General features: G+C 47.0%; 1 protein-coding gene across 5 annotated transcripts in view; it reads left to right on the top strand.

The window, feature by feature from the left end:
* The window catches only part of BRMS1 (BRMS1 transcriptional repressor and anoikis regulator), a 270,509-nt gene that overhangs the window by 183,147 nt on the left and 63,106 nt on the right, over window positions 1-24,256 (top strand). For all 5 annotated transcript variants that reach the window (XM_069207946.1, XM_069207944.1, XM_069207947.1 and 2 more), the window contains 2 exons: window positions 13,307-13,349; window positions 15,736-15,862. In XM_069207946.1, the coding sequence (XP_069064047.1) occupies window positions 13,307-13,349; window positions 15,736-15,862 (170 nt within the window). The remainder of the gene's footprint in view (window positions 1-13,306; window positions 13,350-15,735; window positions 15,863-24,256) is intronic.

The raw sequence follows: 24,256 nt of genomic DNA, 5'->3' as shown, positions 1-24,256 counted from the left end.
TACAACAATTCCACTCTCATTGGCAAAACATCACACAGACAATTGGGTGTTATCAATTATCCGCAATGGCTATTGCCTAGAGTTAATCTCCACCCCTCCAAACATTCCAACACGTTACCACAAATTGTCCCCAGTACACAATGTTGTGTTACAACAGGAAGTACAAACCCTACTACTAAAACAAGCAATAGAATTGGTCCCACATTCTCAACAAGGAACAGGTGTATACTAACTATCCTTCCTCATTCCCCAAAAAGATTGCACTCTGAGGCCTATTGTAGACCTCAGATCTCTCAATCTCTACATCCTACCAGAACATTTTCACATGGTAACTCTGCAGGATGTAATTCCACTACTACAAAAGCAAGATTACATGACTGCTTTAGACCTCAAAGATGCGTATTTCCAAATACCCATCCATCCACCTCATAGAAAATACCTCAGGTTCGTCATAGCAGGAAAACATTACCAGTTCAAAGTTTTGCCCTTCGGCATAACAACAGCTCCAAGAGTGTTCACAAAATGTCTAGCAGTAGTAGCAGCCTAGTTAAGAAGACAACACTTTCACGTCTTTCTATATCTAGACGATTGGCTAATAAAATCAAGCAGTTTTATACAATGCCAACAACAAAGTCAATATGTAATAGAAACCCTGCATACACTAGGGTTCACTCTAAATTAGCAGAAGTCACACTTCAACCAGCCAAAGTACAACCTTACCTAGGTGCTATTCTAAATACTCAAAAAGCCCTAGCATATCCAAATACACAAAGGATACAAGCTTTCCAAAATCTCATCCCACATAGCCAACCAAATCAACAATACACTGTAAAATTTATCATGGAAATTCTAGGGATGATGGCATCTTGCATAGCCATAGTTCCACAAGCAAGAATAAACATGTGGCCTTTACAACAATGCCTCTCACAACAATGGTCTCAGGCACACGGTCAGCTTCAAGATCTATTGTTGATGGACCGCCATACGCACACATCCCTTCAATGGCGGAATCTCAGCAATCTAATGAAGGGGCGGTGATTTCAAGACCCTGTACCTCAGACCATAATAACAGACACATCATTGATAGGTTGGGGAGGTCATCTCAACAATCATACCATCCAAGGGAAATGGGATCCCAAACAGAAACAACTTCACATAAACCACCTAGAGTTATTGGCAGTGTTTCTTGCCCTAAAAGCGTTTCAGCCCCTTCTCAAACAGAAGAATGTTCTTATAAAAACATACATGACGACCATGTATTACCTCAAAAAAACAGGTCGGGGCACATTAATCTCAACTGTCTCTACTAACCCAAACAGTATGGAAATGGGCAATTCACAATCATATTAATCTATTAGCAGAATACATTCCAGGAATACACAATCAGTTAGCGGATCTCCTAAGCAGAAATCACTGACAAACTCATGAATGGGAGATTCACACCCAAGTACTTCAAAAGTGGGGAACATCCGATATAGACCTATTCGCAACAAGCGAAAATGCAAAATGCCAAAACTTCGCATCCAGACACCCACATCCCCTGTCCAAGGGCAATGCTCTATGGATCAACTGGTCAGGGATATTTGCTTACGCTTTTCCCCCCTCTCCCACTCCTTTCCTTTCTGGTCAGCAAACTGCTTCAAACATCTCTTACCATGATACTCATAGCCCCAACATGGGCATGCCAACACTGGTACACAACACTCTTAGACCTGTCTGTAGTTCCTCATTCCAAACAGACCAGATTTGTTAACACAGAACAAAGGTCAAATCATGCACCCATACCCCAATGGTCTTAATTTAGCAATTTGGCTCCTGAAGTCATAGAATTTGGTTACCTAAAACTTCCATCCGAATGTATGGAAGTGCTTAAACAGGCACGTAAACTTGCTACCAGACAATGTTATGCTAACAAATGAAAAAGATTTGTTTACTACTGTCAATCTAAAAATACTGATCCACTCGCAGCATCTATAAAGATATTGTATGCTACCTACTTCATTAACAAAAATCAAATTTAGCATTCCGATCCATCAAATTCCACCTTACTGCAATATCTGCATATTTATGAAATATTCAACATACTTCTCTATTCAGAGTCCCTATTATTAAAGCTTTCATGGACGGATTACAACACATTTTTCCACCTAGGACACCACCTGTTCCTTCCTGGAATCTAAATATCGTACTTACCAAACTCATGGGCCCATCTTTTGAACCCATGCACTCTTGTTAAATTCAATTTTTAACATGGAAGGTTGCCTTCCTTGTAGCTATTACTTTGTTAAGAAGAGTTAGTGAAATACAAGCCTTAACTATTGAGGAACCTTTTTTTCCAGGTACACAAACATAAAGTCGTACTTAGGAAAAATCCAAAATTTCTACCAAAAGTATTATCTTCTTTTCACATCAAACAAACAGTGGAATTGCCAGTCTTCTTTCACAGGCAGACTCAGTTGCAGAAAGAGCTCTTCATAGTTTAGATCTCAAAAGAGCTCTTATGTACTATATAGATAGAACTAAAGACTTTAGGAAAACAAATCAACTTTTTGTTGCTTTTCAACAACCACATACAGGCAATCCTATATCTAAACAAGGATTAGCAAGATGGATTGTTAGATGCATACAAACATGCTACATCAAGGCAAAAATACAACTTTTGATCACTCCTAGAGATGAAAGAAAGGTGCATCAATGGCATTTTTAGGAAGCATACCAATGGTTGATACATGCAAAGCTGCCACATAGTCTACTCCTCATACCTTTACTAAACACTGTTGTGTTGATGTTTTCTCACAGCAACAGGCCACTGTACGCCAAGCTGTCTTAAGAACACTATTTCAAACAACTTCAACTCCTACAGGCTAGCCACCGCTATTTTTTAGGAGGACTAACTGATTTGTAGTCTATGCATAGCATGTGTATCTGCAGCTACACATGCCATTGAACGGAAAATGTCACTTACCCAGTGTACATCTGTTTGTGGCATGTAGTGCTACAGATTCACATGCACCCTTCCTCCTCCCCAGAAGCCTGTAGTCGTTTAAGTTTAACATTTGTACATATGTAGATACATTTACACTTGCATGGATATCTCTTTATATTCTTATACTCTATCACTCCTTCCTTCACCCTTTGCGGGAAAACAATATAACAATGGAGTCGATGCCCATGCGCACTGTCACCGAGAGGAGGAGTCACTCGATCCTGTGCCTCCGAAAAGACTTCTTCAAAGAAAAACAACTTGTAACACTCCGAGCCCAACACTAGATGTTGGAAGAGCCATGCATAGCATGTGAATCTGCTGCAGTACATGCCACGAACAGATGTACAATGGGTAAGTGACATTTTCCATATCATGTTTTTATATTTTTCCCTTTCTTAAAGGCATGTCTTTTTTCTTCAACCAATAAAGTGTAAAATAAAAACAAAAGTTGTTGGTTCTTCCATGACTCTGCGCTTCTGGCATGGGAAGTTGTGAAAAAAAACCTGACGTACGCGTGCCGAGGTGGCGTCTATATAGACAACCGTGACATCGCAGACGTCTCCAACGATGCTGACGCCACCACGCAGAGCCGAGCGACGCACGCGGATCCGAAAGGCGCTACCGGACGGCACGCGCAGGGTACTGCTCAGCAGAAATATTCTGGATTCAAAGCTGATGCCAGTGAAATCTCAGGTAAGGAATCTGCCGCTAGATAGTCTCTACCAGATAATTTGTTACCGAAGGTAAGTAACTTGTTTTACAAGTCTTGGGAGGGGTAACCTCCCTATACCACCCGTTTGCTTCAAGAGCACATTTGGTGCCCTCATTGCATAATCTGGTTTGCACCAGTCCAGAGACCCCTGGTCCCTGCTCTGGTGCGAAACTGCACAAAGAAAAGTGGAGTGACCACTCTCCTGTCCATCACCACCCTAACGGTGGTGCCCAGAGCTCCTCCATGTGGCCACTTGATGCCATCTTGAAAACATGATGGGCAGAGGTCTGTGGGAGCATCTGACTGGTCAGGTTAGGCAGTTAGTAACCTCATCTGATAGGTAGTCACCTTGCAAAGTGACCAAGCCCCTTTTGGGGCTATTTAGGGACTCCATTGTCAGTGGGTCCCCAGATCTGGCTTGCAAGGCTCCACCAGGACTCCTCTGCCACAACCTCTTCTGCTTCTGGGCACTGGAACCACTGCTGGACTTCACATGAACCAAACAAGACTGCAACACTTAGATGACTTCTCCTTGCAACATTGTTTCCACGGCACCTGTCAGCAACTTGCAACATTTCAACGGCTGTGCATCCTCTAGGGTCGACAAGGCTTCAGCTGCACAAAATAAGAAAAAATGGAATCTCCCTTGGAGTGAAAGAGTCACTCTCTGCATCTGCAGGCACCTAAGGCAATGACGTCTGGGTGCTGGGATCTTCTGTCCTCTGGACCTGCAAAGATTCTCTAACACAGGTGGTGGTTCTGAGGGGTCCTCTCTTCATTCTTTCCATCTTGGGAGACCGTGAGTTCTTGGCTCTTCCTCCAAGACAGAACCCCTGTGCACCGTGACTGTTGCAGCAACCAAGGCTTGTTGACTCCTGCTCCAAGGGATGTTCAGGCTCCAAATAGTCCCGGCCCCCATCACTCTATCTCTGCAAGGACGGACTCCTCTCTGCTGCTCCAGCGATTTGGGACTCCTCTTCAGGTGTGCTGCCTTGGCCTCACTGCGACTTACTGTTTCTGCAGCCAGTGGGTTCCCAGTGGGGGCTCCAACTGCTTCTGCTGTCTCTCCTGTCTTCTCAGGGTCAGCCCGGACTTACTTCCAAGAGATAAGTCCCCTGGACCTTGCTGGTTCTCTTCAGCTCTGCACATCTCCAACAGCTCCAGTTGCATTTGCTTGTGCTTTTGGTGGTCCTCATGGCCACTGACCTGTCTGTAACCGGCAACCATTGAGGGACAGTTCCTCTGTGACTTCAGGGGCTCCTCTGCAGCTCCTGGACTCCGCAGCAGAACTTCATCCACCATGTCAACCCGGATCTTCACCCGCAGAAGGGTGGGCATTGCCTCCTGTGTAGGAAATACCCTCTTTATGGCATGGTTGCACCACTTTTTGCCTGCTGTCAGTGTGTTTTGACTGTGTTCACTAGGATCCTGCTAACCAGGACTCCAGTGACTGTGCTCTCTCCCTCTAAATTTGTGTGCTTAGGACTTAACACACCCCACAGTTGGCATACGGGTGACCCCACTCTAGTCCCTAGTATATGATGCTTAGGTACCCAGGGCATTGATGCACCAGGGGTTCCCGATGGGCTGCAGCATGTGTTGTGCCACTTATGGTAGCCCATGCAATGTGTCTGCAGGACTGCCATTGCAGCCTGCGTGAAGAGGTGCATGCACCCTTTCACTATAGGTCACTGCACCAGGTCACTGTAAGTCACCCCTCTGGCATACCCTTCTAGCCCAGAAGGCAGGGTGCAGGTACATGTGTTTGAGGGCACTCCTGTATAAGGAGACCTGCCCGTACGAACTCCAGCTCCATTTCCCTGTACTCATAAGTGCAGGGAAGCCATTTTACTCATGTACTAGACACAGGTCACACTACCTGTGTCCAGCTACATAATGGTAACTCTGTGTGGGAAACTGGCACCTTGTTGTAGTACCCCTTCCCCCCACCCAACACACTTTTTGTTTGGTTTCTGAATGCAATTTGGACTGTATGCACTGGGATCCTGCTAACCAGGTTCCCAGTGCCAGTTTTCTTTCTCAAAAAACATTCTAAAGGAAATTGGATACACCTTTAGCTACCACTATAAGACCCCAATAAAAGGTACTTAGGTATCCAGGGCATGGGGTACTAAGGGTAGGTCCCTAAGGACAGAAGAACTGATTGTCCCACCCTCTACGGCCTTGCATCCAGATGCACCCAGCACTGCCATTGCAGGCTGAGTGTCCTGGTGCAAACCTAAAACACAAACTCGACATGGCACACTACCTGTGTGCCCTGTCCACCATACACTGCATTTACTATGGGTAAGACACCCCTCTAGCAGGCCTTGCAGCCCTAAGGCAAGGTGATCCATATTATATAAGAGGGCATAGCTGCTTGAGCAATATGCCCCCACTGTCTCCTTGCCAAATCTGGGACATAGTGAGTGAACAGAGCAGCCATTTTAATATATGTGCTGGACACTGGTCAAACCGAGTTTCCCAGCTACTTCATGGCTGTTCTGAATCCTGGGTTGTTTGATATCAAACTCAGAATGATAAATCCAAACTGGTACCAGTACTGCATTTAATATAAGATGTACCCAGGGTTCACCTTAGAGGTGCCCCCTGCAAAAGCTAACTAACCTGGCATGGTTGCTGACTGGTTCCAGCCAGCTTGACACCTCCAGACAGCCAATATACAAACCTTGGGGGAGAGCCCCATCTCTCTGATTTGGAAACCAGTGCCCTTCCTGGGTGAAGGAGCTAACACCCCCTCCCTCAGGAATGTGCCCTGCCCTGGCAGTGAGCTTCAAAGGGCTACCACCCTTGAAACACGATCCCCAGGCCTGTTGCTAGTAGCAGATGCCCTCCCCATTTACAAGCCCCCACTTTTGGCAGGAACAAAGGCTGGAAACCACATAGTAGGGGGAGTGTCCCGACCTGGAATGCAGCACCCCTAAGGTGTTGCCTGCAAGGTAGACCCTCTGTTTCATTTTCCCCCTTACCTTGGATGGAAGGAAAATAGCCAATCAGGTTTAGGGAATTGACGCGTCCCACAGGAAGTGGTCACTAAAGTGGGTGGAGCCACCCAAAGATAAATGTCCCATTGGACACTACCAGTTTCCCCTAAAATGCCCACTAAATTCAGTATTTAGTGGGAATCCCTACAACAAGAAATAAGATTTGAAAGGACAGAGAAGACCAGCCCGAAAGAAGATCCAAAGCAAGAGAACTGTGGGCCTGCTGCATCATGAAAAGGTGCCGAACCCTGCCTGCTCCAACCAGGACCCGACGATCGCCGCTGCGGAGGAGCTTGACACTGAACTGACCCCAAGAAACCCAGAGGACCTCCAGGCTTCAGAAATCACCCAAGATCTCGTTTTTGAGTGGAGGTACCACTCAGGAACCAGCAAAGAACCAACAAGCCAGTGAAGGTCACTTCACTGACTGGCCGATATCTCCCGGACTGGAAGTCGCAGCTGGCCTGACGACGGCCAGGACAAACCCTTCAAGTGTACCAAGTTTGATGGCATTGCACCCCCTGGTGGCCGTACCATACCAATACCCCCTGGGTATTGGTCAGTGGACATCAGACAGTAAGAAACCCAACTCCACCAGAACTGAAAAAAAGATCAGAAGGAAGCCCCAGTCGAGGGACTTCAGCAACGCACCGGGCCTCCCTCCAGAGCGCTGCCGTTGTCCTGTAAGCCTCCCTCAAAAATACCTACTTCCAGCTCCAGGGGACTCCGTTGGGCATAGCTCCTGGATCAAAAACTTGCTCTGCACCGGCCGGCCGGCCAGCGCCCTGCAACGAGGAACCAGCTGTGACCCCAGGGTCCTACACCCCATGCGACCTCAATACCCCAAGGGGACACCAGGACACCACCTTTAAACCTGCAAGAACCACCCTTTTCCAAGTGGTCCCCCTGAATGGCCCTGTACCTGCTCCAAGAGACTTTCCATCGATGCTACCGTTGGAACCAGGAGCTACCCGAGCCTCGCCAGCTGGCACAGTGTGCCCAACGACAACCTCGACCAACCTTGAAAAGCGGAACCTAGTAACATAACTGTACTAATTTATATACCTTTTTAAAGTGACTGCCTCTTCATTCCTATGGTGCGTAATTACGCGCAGAAAGACTGCATTTATTAAAACTCCAAAAATTCATAACTGAAAAAGTACTTAACCAATTTTGATCATCTTGGTCTTAAAGTTTATATAGAAATCTAAAATATTTTTATAAATTGGTCTTGAGTTATTACTTCGAATGTATGAGATGCATGATTGATGCTGTGAGTACAACAAATGCTTTGCACCTCTCCATGATTGGCCAAACTGCTCGACCAAGCTACCTAAAAAATTAGAGCATTGGGTGATCTAGTTTTAGCCTCTGGATACGTGTGGTTGCCTTGACCCCACTACACAAATGTACCTAGTTTTGTACACTACATAGAGGGCCATCCTCCTACACTCCAAACCTGGGCATGCTTGGTATCAACCATATCAGAATCGTATACCAATCCTGTTGCCAGCATTGGTTGTATGATTCCATGCACTTTGGGGGCACCTTAGAGGACCCCTAATATTACTCCTACCAATCTTCTGGGATTTTCTGGGCAGCCTGCTTCGCTGCCACGCCCCAGACAGGGTTCTGCCTTCCTGCTGCTTGACTAGCTCAGGCAGAGGAAGGCAGAACAAAGGATTTCCTTTGGGAGAGGGAGGCAACACCCTCTCCCTTTGGAAATAGGTGTTACATGGCTTCGAAGGGGTAGGCTCCCCAAGCCACCGGTATGCTTTCAAATGCACATTGGCAAAAACCGTTTTGCATCAGTCCAGGGACCCCCCGGTTGCTGCCCTGGCACGTACTTAAGGGGGTTTGCCTATAGTAATCTAGTTTGGTGTCCTTGTAATAAAGTACCTTTATTTTTGCAACACTGTGATTTATTTCATGTTTCATGTGTGATAAGTTGCTGTGCGACTACTGTGGTATTGCAAGTGCTTCACACTCCTCCTAGATAAGTCCTGGCTGCCCACCACAGCTACCACTAGAGAGCCATTGCTGCCTAGACTCTAACACTATCTAATAAGGATTGCCTGGACCCAGTATAAGGTGTAACACATAGGGGTCCACCACTCACTGGGCCTGCCTCCTACAAGTACAGACTGGGTTTTTGTGAAATTAGGAAAAAGCAGCCTTACTTTCCAAGTAGTGAAAAACTGGTCACTTGTAACGAATTCAGCTACTTAGGGATGAGCGCCTTGACCTGCAGAAAACACAGTGATGCTATGATTAGTTTTACCTTGATGTCTTTGGGAAGTTTAAAATAATTCCTTACCTGGTACGGCGGGTTATCTGCGGCACCAGTATTAGAGAGCTCAACAACAAAGATAATCCCTATAACTTTGTATGTGTCTTCAGCAGCTATTCTAGGTTCTATCCCAAAATTTGTAAACTTGAGGATTTAAGAAAAAGAGCCCTTAATACATTTCCCTGCTGTATAGTGATTAAAGCACTGTGGATTGAGTTTGGTCTCTAGTGGGTCATCTACATGTTGGAGCATGCTCTGGGCAACTTTTAAGCATAAAAATATATTGGTCAAAGCTATTGAGGCTCTAAAATCACAAGAAAGGGAAGTGTCTGCTGTGACCCAGATTGTTCCATTTTTCTACAAGATAATAAGACTTGAGTATAAGAAAATGCATTTCTGAAGTCTGGTTTTGATGACCTGAGTAACACATCACAGAGAAAATTATTAACCCAGTGGGCGAAATCGAAAAGCGTGGTCAGTATTACCTGTTATCTACTGTTTGTTCCTGGGAATACTCTCGGAGAAACTAGAACATTAAAATAGCTGACTGTAATAATGGAGTTCCATATGGCAAACTGTTGACACATTTCTTTTGTGTTAAATACTTGACAGTTGAAATAGTTATCTTTAACAATCGTTTTATTTAAAACATATCAAGGGTCTACAAGATTAGCATTGTCACATCCTACAGCATATCATGGGTCCCCAGGGTCTCTCCATCCACATCTCCATCACCCCTCCTCCATTGGCAAGAGCACAGATATTGCATCACTCAGATAGGACATATTGTTTTCAGTTCAGCCTATTGAATCACATATTCTACTTTGATATGTCTTCCAGCAATTCCAAATCTTGCCCCACTTACCGGGGGCAGCCTCTGTTTCTGTATACCACCCACTATGCCAACATTCACCAGTCCATATCTCTTTTGCAAGCCTCCAGGTCCGGAGCATGGGCTGCCCCCCAAAGTCCCACCACATTTCTGTTGGCTACCGCCAGTCCCAGCATCATCCACAACCGTTATGCTCTGCCCACCTCAGTGGTTCCCTACAAGTTAAGGATAGATTGTTTTGCTGACACAGTAACACCTTCCCCTCCTACTATAGTCAGGCAGATGATAATTGTCTCCCAGTATAGGTGTGTCTCGGGACAGTCCCGGAGGATGTGGAAGAAAGTGCCCTCCTATCCTCAGCCCCACGCACAACTTCCATCTCCTACCCTACATTTTTTTGCCAGCGAGGTGCGGGTTTAGTAAGAATGATGTAAGAAGTGTAGTTGGGTTAATACCCAGACCAAATGGCAATTTCTCTAGGGACAACTAAGGCTTCTTCCCATTCACTATCCTCTAGTTCACCCACATCTAGCTCCCATTGCTTCCGTAGACATGTTAGTAAGTTTGGAGTGTGGTTTAGGTGTTTTTTTTTAGTGTTTTTTTTAAAATAATTCGGGGAACTGCCTTTACATGTTATGTACTCATCTAATAGCTGGTCCTCAAGCAGTGAGGACTCGGGAATCTTTACACCTTTATGGAAAACAGTCTTAAGGGTGTGTCGGATCAGTAAGTATCTCTGTGCCCCAGGGGGGCAGGTGATAGTCTCATTGTAATTCAGCCCAAGGAAGGACATCTCTGCTGGCCCAGAGATCGCCTATTTTGGAAATCCCCAATAGGTTCCATTTAGCAAACCCTGGTTGCCTCCACCGGGTCCCCAAAGCTGCCTTGTACAACAATATGAGCTTCGCTTTCCATTCAGGTATGCTGAGGTCTTGTGCGATAAACAGATTACAGGCCACTTGAAGTTTGGCAAGGGCCACCGCTCCATGTCTCCATATAGGGCTCCCAAGTATCCATGAGGACCCAACACTGCTCAGTCTGTTTGGATGGCAAGTTCAGAGTGCAGGTGGAAGGCCTGCTGGTTGATCGTAGTGAACTGCTCAGCCCAGTAGTATTTCCAAATTTCTGTCAATGCTATGTCTCCATCAAACCACCCCCTAGTTAGCTTGGGCACAGCTATTCTTGCTGGGCCAGCATTCCATTGGAGCATTCAGACTTCATTTTCAATAGCCTTAAAATAGAATTCTGGAACCTGGTATGGATGTTTTGTAGAGGAAGCAGGATAGTGACATTAGTTTGAAAAGTGCTGCACAATCTAACAAGGAAAGTGGCAAGGACCTCCAGTGCTGGACCTCTCAGCGTAGTCGATCGAGTAGCAGGAGCAGGAGTCTCCTAAAGAAAAGCTCCTCATTGGGCGTAACGTATATACCTAGGTAGCTGAAGCTGGTATCTGAAATTAACGCCAAACAGCTGTGCACGCTGTATCTGGCCTTTCAGTAGGAATATAATAGGCTTGTGCCACTTTATTGGTTAACCGAGTGCTCACCAGAGAGCTTAATAATCTGCATCAGTCTATCTAGATTGCGCTCCAGGTCAGTCACAAAAAAGAGCACTTCATCCACATATAAGGATATCCTATCCTCCCATTCCTCCAAGTCTCCAGTGGCTCTAGTGCCAACGTGATGATCCACGGAGACAGCGGGCAGCCCTGCAGCGCACCTTTCTGTACTTGAAACTCTCAGGACAGGCCACCCTTCATTCTCACTTGCGCCTTTGGGCTCATGTAAGGGAGTCTGACCTAAGTGATATAGTGAGAACCAAAGCCAAAGTTGATCATGACTTCAAAAATAAAATCCTATTCACTGTTGGCGAATGCCATTTTGACATCTAGTGATAGCAACAGTGCTCGCTCCTGTAGAGCCATTGATCTCCCCAGTATCCCATGCAGGTGGTCTAGGTTGTGTTGTTATCTGTGGGGCGTAAAGCCTGATTGATCCAGGTGGATGAGTGTTTGGATCACTTAAATCAAGTGCACGGGGAGGACCTTTGCTAAGATTTTTGCCTCAGCATTGTGAAGTGATATTGATCTATAGGAGGTGCAGTCTTCTGGTGGCATCCCTTCTTTATGGAGTCCGATTGTAACCACTTGCTGATCATGTGGCATTGGCCCAGTTTGTATGCTCTCACAATACATGGAGGCGTGGCAGGCGTATGTCTTGTAGCAGGGGACAGACATATTTGACTGTGGTAGAGATTGCTGAAGCATAGAGTTGTGCATAGTAATCTGTGAATGCAGCTGCTATCTAGTATTTTTCTCGCACCAGCTCACCCTCTTGTTTCCTGATTTCTAGAACCCATCTCTTGGTCTGGTCTCTCTTGTAGTTTCCCTGTTTTATTCCCTAGTTTCTAAAGGCGGTGTTGTATGGACCGTTGCATAGCTTTAGCAGCATCAGCAGCTAGGCCGTGGAATTCTTTCTGTTTAAGGGCTAGGGGACGACTTAAGTGTGGGTCAGGTTGATGTAGTAAGTACTGTTCCAGTGTTAAAATACCCCCCCCCCAAGACCTCAAGTTTAGGCCTTTTATCTTTTTTGTAACATATGAGAAGAGAAATCACCTGTCCCCTTATCGCGGTCCACTAGGCCTCCCACAAGGTCTTCACAGAGGCCACTGAGGCCTCATTTTCTGCAAAGTAGTGTTCTTTGGCACTAATCAGTCCCTTCCTTACGAGTCACTGTTTAAGGTACCAGGAGTTAATTGGGATGATTCCCACTGCGTAGTCTGCCCCAGATTCAATGAGTGCAAACCGGGGAGTGGTCTGATATCCCCCTCGCGAAGTTGCAGATCTCAGTGAAGTGTTGAGCCTGTTGGTGGTGCGTAATAAGGTGATCTATCCCAGAAAGGCTACTATGCTCTCCTGAGTGTGCAATAGTTTTTTTTTTAGCAACTCTCCTGTATTTGTACGGTTGGCGCTTCATAGATTTTTCCTTTTGCTTTAACTAATTCTAGAATATGGTGAGCATAGGTTTGCTGTTCAAAAATGTTGTAAAATATAATCAGTTTTAACAATTATATGGGTCAGGTTGTAATTATTGTTTTTACTTTTTGTTTCAGGTGATTGGTTATATGACCTGATAAGTCTACTAAACTTGATTTTTCATAATGAAAAAGCTTACATTTTCAGCTAGGTTTTACAAAAAAAAAAGTATTTTTAAAATATTTTTTATCGATTGTTGGTTATATATTATGAAATGTAGATGGCCCAATTAAACTTGATCACCATTATCGACTATGCCACTCTTGAAAAATATTTCTGTAAAATTGAGTTCTAACCTAGCTGTGCTAGGTCGGGGCATTTAGCTGGCTGTGTGTAGGCTTCCAATTAATGTGTAATATTACCATCCTTTTCACTTCTTTTACTATTCTCCCCATAGACTCTGGTGCCCGTGTATCCCAAATAACCCTATTATCTTTGGATTTCCAGGCTAAAGCTGCCGCAGTGTCACCACAGAAAAGAAAATCAGACGGTAAGTACCTCTGCTGGTGGTGCTTTGGGTAAGGAAACCGATTTGACTGGGAAATGTTTATTTCTGTGTACGCTCTTTCTTGTTGCCAATTCTGAACTTGTTATTCATATGTGCAGACACATCTGTATTCAGTAGATAATTAAACATTCATCTTTATAATGTTAACTTAATTGGACATTTGAGCGTTGATGTGTGCTTTGCAAGAAGAACCTGAAGGACAATGCCACTTTATCGAGGAACGTCAAATAACTTTGAAAGGATAGAACAAGCTTTAACCTGTGCAACCCATCAACCAGGTCAGATAGAGAATAGTGCATCACCTGAATGTGATCAGTCCTGCCTCACATGCATGAGGAAGCCCATGATTCAGAGAAGAAGGTGCTGGAATAGGAATTATGGTGACTAGTTGAGATTAATAAGATTTCCCATAGTCACTGCTGTTGATATCCCGTTATCTCTTCCTCTTACATCTTTGATAGAAGTTGATGTGGGTTCTTGTATGACGCTTGAATAATGTTGATACTAAGCAAATTGATCATAGTAGGCGGTTAATTAGTGGTGAAATAAGCTTTAGAATTTATTAGTTATTTCCAAGCCCAGCGGTCTCACTAACTAGTATATGCTGTTTCACTTTTGTTTTCTTCATAACAAACAAGGTAGGTTGCTGAAAGTAAAGCAGTAGGTAGCTCAAACTTAAACGTTGGGTTTCATCAATTTCTGCTAATCTGCTTCAGGCATTGCTGTCCAAAGCCCTCATTATGAGTTTTGCAGAATATGTTGCAAGGAACCTGACGTCCTAAATATCGAATTCTGGCCATTATCGCCGCTCCAAATTCCAGCAATTGTTTTTCCAATAATGTGGAATAACTTGATGGACTTGGGAATACCGGGTCCTTTTACAATCAATCAATCAATATTTGTAAAGTGTGGGGTCTCAAGGTGCTGGGGGGGGGGAGGGGAGGAGCCTCATCCGAAGAGCCACGTCTTGAGGTTGTTCCTGAAGTTGTGAGCGACTTGCTTTGTCTGAGGTGCAGGGGGAGGTTATTCCAGCTCTTTGCGGCAGTGTATGTGAAAGATTGTCCCCCGGCAGTGGTTTTGCGCATGAAGGGGGACAGTGGCCAGGGCCATCTGGGCAGAGCGGAGGGATCTGGCGGGGGTGTGGAAGGAGACGCAGTGGTTCAGGTAGGCTAGTCCTGCATTGTACGTGTGTGTGGAAGCTTGAAGGTGAAACGCTTATTGACCGGTAGCCAGTGGAGGGTCCTCAGGTGTTGGGAGATGTGTTCTCATCGAGGGTGGTCCAGAATGAATCTGGCGGCGGCGTGTCTTATCCCGAATCCGGGGACAAATCCAATTACATTTTCCATCTGCACTGAGCAAGTGGAAAATGTTAGCAGGTCTGGTGGGAGTTGGGATAATGTCTGGGGTAGGTGATGGGAAGGGTTGTTTTTTTCCCTGTGGTGTACTCTGAGGAGGTGGAGAGTGGTTGCTTATTTTTTCCTAGGGGGCTCTTCTCCCAGTCTAGGGCTGTTTTTTACTGGGGGACAGGGCAGCCAAGAAGGAGCATGGTCTGCTCCACTTTGATGTGCTCTGACTGGGCAGGCAGGCAGGTGGGTGTTGATGGGGCATTGCAGGCAGCATGAGCTGTGCCAATGCCTGCAACTCTCCTTCCTTTGGGGTTAGTGGAGAGAGTGCAGTTTTAAGTGGGGAGTGGGTTTGAGCCTTTCAGAATAGAGTCTTTGTTTTCTCCCCCAGAAAAATGCAGGGGTTTGCCAAGGGCTGGGCTGCGGTCATGCCTGCACAGGTTTCTCCTGGTGAACATCCGGTAAAAAGAGGCCTAGTGTCTTTGGGCCAAAAATTATCAGGTTTGCAGACCCAGAATTACCAGACCCAGAGAAAATGCATTTATACCTACTTTGTCTTCCATTTGCAAATTCTGTGAGGTGTGCACTGCTGAATGCTTGGTACTGCCGAGCAATTTGTGATTTGTTAGGCAGGTTTGCACTCTTTATTTTATTTTTTTGCTTTGATTTTGATTGGAGGATCACCCTGTAATAATCTTGAGAAGTGGTTCTTTATGTTTTAGTTGCCATTGTGCCAGAATGTCTACCAAAACCACAAAGAGCGATGAGAAAGTTAAATGTCTTGCTTCATCACAGCTTACTTCATTTGCTAGGAAAGTGCTATTTTTGCCACATCCATGATAAAGGTAGTCAGCTCAATATAAAAATGCTGTAACATGTTCAGACTCTGGAGAAAGTTGCAAAGATGTTTTTCTGTCCATATTTAAATCTGTGGCTAACCTAAAATTCAGTGAATCCAATGTGTTGACTACATGGACAATCCGGTTACCTAATGACATTCACTCGTCTATTTGTATTTATCCCAGCGGGTTTGAAGACCGATAAGCAGCAGTTTTCTGCAAGGTGTGAAGATGGACAACTACATTATGAAGGCGAGAGCTTCTGTAAGGGACAGAATATTGTGTTGGAGATAAAGGATGAGGCTCCTTCCCAGTAAGTGATAGCTTTTATGCCTTGCCAATTTCCAACGTTTTTCTCCCACTATTATCATACTTTACTTTCTTTTATTGAGCACATTCACCGAAACACCAGGATTATGAGTATTTTCTTGGGGCTTATGAATCCCTTTATCTGATGGAGGTTTCTAATCGCAGATCCCTTACCTTAGAATTTTCCTCAGGCGTCAGTCTGGATTCGAAGATTTTTCTTTGAGCAGTTTCCTTACGTGCCATTAGGTGGTGTCGGTCGACTCCAAGTCTGTCGTTGGCATCGTGGTTGCTGGATATGACGTAGCGAATCGTATGTAGGCACCACCCCAGCCTGCTGACGTTAGTTCTTTTCTTTCCGCACCGGCCTATGTGCAGATCCGGAGAGAGCTACCCTTATGGTTACTTTTTGACTGGCCTTTCAACTTTTTGTCTGTGTTTTTTGTACTTATGATGTGTCAAGATGTCATCACGGAAGACCAGCCTCAAGCCCTGCAACTCCTGTCCCTGCATGATGTCGGTGACGGATCCCCACCTTTTGTGTTTGTGGTGCTTGGAGCACAACCATGACCTGAAGTTGTGCTCGGACTGCTGGGCCATGAGCCTTGGAGGGAGCGGTCCCTAAAACTGCTTGCTGTTGGACGTCCGGCTCAGCATCACTCCCAGCCGAGAGGAAGGTCCCAAGACCGCTTGCAGAGCCATTACCTCCTCCTCGTCCCATTCCTAATCATTGGGTCGTTCAGGTAAGCACAAGAAATCAAAGAAGCACAAGCGTTCTTCGACTTCACCCCGTCAGTCGGATGATGCAACGTGGAGAAGGAGCATCCAAGGTCTAGGTATCTGTCTTAGGAGCCTGTTTCTGGGTCGGCTCCACTCCTCCCAGAGTTTCTAGGAGCCAGAGCCAACACTGCCCAATTAAAAGAATTTTACGAGGCAATGCGCCTCATCTTCGGGCAGTCCGGCCCTGTTGGAGAGCCTTTGGGCCCCGGAGGTTTGGAAAGGGTCCCTTCGGCCTCCGCGCCGGCAGCTTTGAAGTCTGCCCCAAGAGGCACCAATGGATGTGCTTTTGGATCCCGACTGGTGTCGGTTGTACCCTTGCGACCTTCCCCAATGATGGGCCCGACGTCTACGCTTCTGACATCACCTGGGCCCGCGGGCGGCGTTGATCCTATACTAGTTGCCAACTTCGATACGGAGCATGACCGGCGTTGCTCGATGCCTAGTCTGACTTCGGCGGGGACCTTTGTCCCTAGATCAGATCCTGACCCTTATTCTCACGGGTACATATTCGAAGAGAGTGTGGAGGGGTGGCTGAACTCTTTGGAATTCCAGTTTGAGGACCCTTTGGGCTGGACTGAGGAACTGGTCGAAGTCAGCGGTCTGGAGGGTGCTTCCTACTCCATGGTGGTATGGAGAGCGGGTGAGGTCTTGGGCCTCAAGCTGCTTTTGGTGGCTGTCCGGACCAGTCTCTCAGCCTGTGACTTCACATCAGAATCCCTTTTTGCCTTCAATGAAGCCTTCATAGATGTCCTGCTGGGGACCTGGTCCAAACCCAGCACAGGCGCTCTTCCTGCCGCCACAGGCTTGTGCTTATCAATCCAGCTTTCCTGACCCAACACCCCACCCGCTAGAGCTTGGTCATGCTAGCCTCAACGCCCCATGGTGCGTCCCTTTCCGCACATCCGGATAGGGAATTAAAGAGGCTGGGCCACCTTGGGAAAAAGTTGTTCTCCAGCATGGCATTGCGGCCCGTGGACACGGCATGCCTTTCAGGTCTTTACATCCTTACCTTATGGGACATGTTTGCGCAAGTGTTACCACTGTTCCCGGAGGAGGCCTGGGCCATTCTCTCCCAGGCTGTTGCTGATGGGAGAGACGTAGTTAAGTTCACAATCAGATGTGGGCTGGATACGACTGACTCTCTAGGCAGATCGGTTGCTTCGACGGTGGCCTTGAGGCGCAACGCCTAGTTACGGACATCTGGCTTTTCAGAGTATGTTCAGTCTACTTTGATAGAAATGCCATTTGATGGCGCCCATTTCTTCGGGGACAAAGCAGACTCGGCACTCGAGTGCTTTAAGGAGTCCCGGGCTATGGCTCAGTCCCATGGCTTTGCTGCGGTCATTCACCCCCTTAGTCTGCTTTTCGCCCCTTTCGTGGCTACAGAAGGGGCTCCCAACCACGTCCGTTCCCCACCAACCACCATGCTGTGCATGCTGTTCAGCCTCTGAGTGGCCGTGGACATGGGATCCAGTGTTCTTGTGGATCCTGGAACCAGCGGTCTAGTCAGTCCACCCCACCTCCTCTGCTGAAGCCTCCAGGCTTTCCTGATCTGGTGCTTCCCCACCAGGGACCATTTGGTGGCAGGATTTGCCATCACCTGCCCTGCTGGAACGCCATCGCGGCAAATAGTCCGCAGGGGCTACTCGAGATTACCCCTCCCACCATGCCACCATCCTATGATCGGATAATTGAGGATATCACCTAGCATTTTTCCGCAAGGAAGTTACGTCTCTCTTGGCCAAGGGAGCCATAGAGAGGGTCCCTGTGCCAGAAGTAGGTCATGTTGTTATATCTGCTAATTTCTGGTGCCCGAAAAGGACAAGGGCCTCCCCCCTATTCTCAGCCTCCGGTCCCTCAATCTCTACCTCAGGAAGGAGAGGTTCAAAATGCTCACTGTGGCCCAGGTCTTATCTGCCCTGAACCCCGGAGACTGGAATGTAGCATTGGACTTGCAGGACACTTATTTCCATATACCTGTACTGCCTGCTCACAGGTGTTACTTGCGGTTCGTGGTAGGCCACAAGCATTTTCAATCACTGTGCTCCCCTTTGGCCTCACCAGCACCACTTAGGTGTTCTCCAAAGTGATGGCAGTGGTCGCAGCTCATCCACGCAGGTTAGGGGTTTCAGTCTTCCCCTACCTCGATGACTGGCTGTTGAAGGAGAGTTTGCTCCAGGCTGTCGTCTACCACCTACAGTCTACGGCAGATATCCTGCATTCGCTGGGGTTCACTATAAACGTGCCAAAGTCACACCTGACTCCCTCTCTGGATGCTCCCTTTCATTGGAGCTGTTCTGGGCACAGACCAATTTTGCGCCTATCCTCCTGAGCAGCGAGTCAAGGATATTCAGGCTATGATACCAATGTTTACTCTAGTATTGGAACTTTCACAGAGTCTCATGCTTGAATCATTAATCGTTGTTGTAGGAAAGTACCACCTTGCCTGGCATGTTACCCCCATATTTCACTGTATGTATGTTGTTTTAGCCCTTGTGTCACTGGGACCCTGCCAAGCAGGGCCCCAGTGCTCATAGTATGTGCCCTGTATGGTGCCTAACTGTATCACTGAGGCTCTGCTAACCAGAGCCTCAGTGTTTATGCTCTCTCTGCTTTCTAAATTTGTCACTGCAGGCTAGTGACTAAATTTACCAATTCTCATTGGCACACTGGTACACCCATATAATTCCCTTGTATATGGTACTGAGGCACCCAGGGTATTGGGGTTCCAGGAGATCCCTATGGGCTGCAGCATTTCTTTTGCCACCCATAGGGAGCTCAGACAATTCTTACACAGGCCTGCCACAGCAGCCTGCGTGAAATAACGTCCACGTTATTTCACAGCCATTTACCACTGCACATAAGTAACTTATAAGTCACCTATATGTCTAACCTTCACCTGGTGAAGGTTGGGTGCCAAGTTACTTAGTGTGTGGGCACCCTGGCACTACCCAAGGTGCCCCCACATCGTCCAGGGCAAATTCCCCGGACTTTGTGAGTGCGGGGACACCATTACACGTGTGCACTGTACATAGGTCACTACCTATGTATAGTGTCACAATGGTAACTGCGAACATGGCCATGTAACATGTCTAAGATCATGGAATTGTCACCTCAATACCATTCTGTTATTGGGGGGACAATTCCATGATCCCCCGGGTCTCTAGCACAGAACCCGGGTACTGCCAAACTGCTTTCCGGGGTTTCCACTGCAGCTGCTGCCAACCCCTCAGACAGGTTTCTGCCCCCCTGGGGCCTGGGCAGCCTGGTCCCAGGAAGGCAGAACAAAGGATTTCCTCTGAGAGGGTGTTACACCCTCTCCCTTTGGAAATAGGTGTGAAGGGCTGGGGAGGAGTAGCCTCCCCCAGCCTTTGGAAATGCTTTGATGGGCACAGATGGTGCCCATCTCTGCATAAGCCAGTCTACACCGGTTCAGGGATCCCCCAGCCCTGCTCTGGCGCGAAACTGGACAAAGGAAAGGGGGTGACCACTCCCCTGACCAGTACCTCCCAGGGGAGGTGCCCAGAGCTCCTCCATTGTGTCCCAGACCTCTGCCATCTTGGAAACAGAAGTGTTGGGGGCACACTGGACTACTCTGAGTGGCCAGTGACAGTAGGTGACGTCAGAGACTCCTTCTGATAGGCTCTTAGCTTTCTTGGTAGTCAATCCTCCTTTCTTGGTAGCCAAACCTCCTTTTCTGGTTATTTAGGGTCTCTGCTTTGGGGAATTCTTCAGATAACAAATGCAAGAGCTCACCAGAGTTCCTCTGCTTCTCCCTCTTCGCCTTCTACCAAGGATCGACCGCTGACTGCTCCAGGACGCCTGCAAAACCGCAACAAAGTAGCAAGACGACTACCAGCAAGATTGTAGCGCCTAATCCTGCCGGCTTTCTCAACTGTTTCCTGGTGGTGCATGCTCTGGGCGTCGCCTGCCTTCACCCTGTACCAGAAGCACAGAAGAAATCTCCCGTGGGTCGACGGAATCTTCCCACTGCTAACGCAGGCACCAAAAGACTGCATCACTGGTCCTCTGGGTCCCCTCTCATCCTGACGAGCGTGGTACCTGGAACACAGGAACTCTACCCAAGTGACTCCCACAGTCCAGTGGCCCTTCAGTCCAAGTTTGGTGGAGGTAAGTCCTTGCCTCCCTACGCTAGACTGCAAACCTGTGTACTGCGTGATTTGCAGCTGCTCCGGCTTCTGTGCTTTCTTCCAGGATTTCCTTCGTGCACAGCCTAGCCTGGGTCCCCAGCACTCCGTCCTGCAGTGCTCAACCCGCTGAGTCGGCCTCCGACGTCGTGGGACCCTCTTTTGTAACTCTGTGTGGACTCCGGGTCACAAATCTTCCAAGTGCCTGTTCAGGTACTTCTGCGGGTGCTGCCTGCTTCTGTGAGGGCTCTCTGAGTTGCTGAGCGCCCCCTCTGTCTCCTCCTCCAAGGGGCGACATCCTGGTCCTTTCTGGTCCTCAGCAGCACCCAAAAACCTCTACTGCGACCTTTGCAGCTAGCCAGGCTTGTTTGCGGTATGTCTGCGCAGGGAAGCACCTCTGCAAGCTTCATCACGACGTGGGACATCTGTCTTCCAAAGGAGAAGTTCCTAGTCCTCTTCCTTCTTGCAGAATTCCGGGCTTCTTCCATCCGGAGGCAGCTTCCTTGCACCTTCATCCGGGGTTTCCTGGGCTCCTGCCCCCCTGGACACTGTCGCGACTATTGGACTTGGTCCCCTTGCCTTGCAGGTCCTCAGGTCCGGAAATCTGTTGTCCATGCACTGCTGGTGTTTGTTGTTCTTGCAGAATCCCCCTATCACGACTATTGTGCTCTCTTGGGGTAGTAGGTGTACTTTACTCCTACTTTTCAGGGTCTTGGGGTGGGGTATTTTGGACACCCTGACTGTTTTTTTACAGTCCCAGCGACCCTCTACAAGCTCCCATAGGTCTGGGGTCCATTCGTGATTCGCATTCCACTTTTGGAGTATATGGTTTGAGTTGCCCCTAGACCTATACTTGCCTATTGCAACCTATTGTAATTCTACACTGTTTGCATTACTTTTCTGACTCTTACTTCCTATTTGTGGTTTGTGTACATATAACCTGTATATATTACTTACCTTCTTACTGAGGTTCTCACTGAGATACTTGTGGCATATTGTCATAAAAATAAAGTACCTTTATTTTGAGTAACTCTGTGTATTGTGTTTTCTTATGATATTGTGCATATGATATAAGTGGTATAGTAGGAGCTTTGCATGTCTCCTAATTCAGCCTAAGCTGCTTTGCCATAGCTACCTTCTATCAGCCTAAGCTGCTAGAAACACCTCTATTCTACTAATAAGGGATAACTGGACCTGGCATAAGGTGTAAGTGCCTTTGGTACCCACTACAAGCCAGGCCAGCCTCCTACAGTCGTCGAGATGGCGGTCCCCGGTACCTTTCATCAAGTAGTATTGGCATAGGGCTAAACCTAAAGGCCCTAGGCCTTTCAGGTTAGCATTCTATCAGAGTCATTTTAAGAAAAAGGACAAAATGTCAGGGTCCATCCAACAACACCACCCTCTAGAACCTTCCAGAGAGAAGCTCCAGCATCTCAGGTTTTCTACTGCACGTCGTGCTAGGGAGTCTCCTCAGAGCTCTGCTCTATTCTTCACATCTGTTGGCATAACTTCAAGGTTACTCTCTTCAAAACTTAATCTGAGTGATTGCTGATAATGCCTACAACATATCTGACAAGGAAAAGAAGGGTTTGTTCAGATCCTGCAAGACCTGTGGGGAAAAGAGATTACACTCTGAAAACCCTTGTCAGGACTGCATATACTGCCTTTACCCAGACCACTCTGCCAAGGACTGCAAGGTATGTTGCACCTTCTCGTCTAAGACCCTGAAGGATAGGGAGGGCAGATTATTAACATGGCTGCAGAAATTAAAATCTAGAGACAACTCAGTCTCTGATTAAGACAGCGATGATTCTTCCACATCTTCCAATAAGTCATCTAAGAGACCTAGACCTCATTCAAGGTCTTCCTCAGAGCAGCCAAGAAAGGCCTACAAAAAGACCACTTCAGGGTCTTACGAAGGCCGCAGCCCTTCTTCATCACCTCACAAATTCTCCACAAAAGGGGAAAGAGGACATGTCAGCAGTTCTGAAAGGCCTGGAAAATCATAATCTGTGCCTCCATCTAAGTCTGCTGAACCATTTAAAAGGCCTTCCTCTGCTCCTACAGTTGACAGGCCATTGGCCAAAACTATACCGTCAACGACATCCTCATCGACGGCAGTGGTGAGTGCCATTCCACCGTCAACAACGGTTTCTAGATTAATACTGTCAACGGCCGCCCGACAACATCATCGACGTGTCTAACAACGTCGCCGACGTCAGTCGATGAAGACCTACACGTCGTCATCGTCTATGACAGTAACCACGGTCTCCTCATTGCCGTCTTCGACGATGACCCCGTCGACGGTAGCTTCCATCATGAAGCCGTCGACGGTTAAGATTTCCATGTGGACAACATCGACGACTGCTCAGACTACACCGTCGACGAAGGGGTCCACGTCTCAATCGGCAAGCTCGTCAACGAGGGAAAAAATCCGCAGAAGACAGAAAATAGCAAGAATTACTTTGGAGCATACTTCTCCTGGTAAGATAACCCCTCTAATTCGAGTACATCTTTTGGAGGGTGATGACAACTCGGATGAGGAGGGTCTATTTGGGACAGCACACAGCCCCTCACATTTGAACATAAAGTATCATGATGACGATGAGGAGTACGGCGAAACTTATGATCCACCGTACTACGCAAGTGATCAACCATATCAGGAGGATTTGTATATTCCTAGCTCATTATTATCCGACCTCAGAGCAATGCTAGCCGACTACAATAGGTGCTTTCCTCCTACAGAACATCCTCAACCTCCTTCATCGCCTGTTTCAAGAGTAGCCACCCCACGTCAGAGGCGAGCCACTCTACAGCTGTCGAATGTGGCCACACCGGATATCACCATACCACATGAGACTGGCATATCGGAGGGAGAACAAGAGGAAGGTGAGCTCCTCGACAACCAGTCGGAGTGGGATGAGTATATTATTCCAGCTCCTCCTTCTCCTTCACATCCAAAAGTAGATTCACCTTCAGATGACATCAGAGGATTCCATAATCTTATGGAAAGAGCAGCTAAGCATTTTGCACTTCCAAATGCCATCCAAGCAAACTGATTATTTTCTATATGATTTTAAAGAACTATTTCCGAAGTCAGTACGCTCCATGCCACTGGTCAGTTACATAAGGGAGGATTGTTATGCAAAACCCTGCTACAGTCACAACAGTACTTCCTCGCTTGGATAAGAAGTACAGCATGCTAAAGTGGTCACCCCTATCCATATTCGGTGGTAACACAAGCAGCACAGAGAAGATCCTAAAATCCCTCTGCTCCATTTTTCGCATCTCCCGACAAAGAGGGCAGATGATTAGACAGCATCGGTAAAAGATTTTCATCAATGTCTAGTCTCACTATAAGAGCGGCTAACTTCCTAGCAGTGTTAGCCAGATATGATAGGTAATTATGGGCTGACATCGCCCCATATCTTGATCAGTTGCCAGAGGACATTAAATCGGAGGCTAGAAAGACA

Source organism: Pleurodeles waltl, chromosome 9 (assembly GCF_031143425.1).
Source record: "Pleurodeles waltl isolate 20211129_DDA chromosome 9, aPleWal1.hap1.20221129, whole genome shotgun sequence".
Classification (NCBI taxonomy): Eukaryota; Metazoa; Chordata; class Amphibia; order Caudata; family Salamandridae; genus Pleurodeles; species Pleurodeles waltl.
The sequence above is the reverse complement of the archived record's forward strand: the minus strand, read 5'-3'. Positions and strand labels throughout refer to the sequence as shown.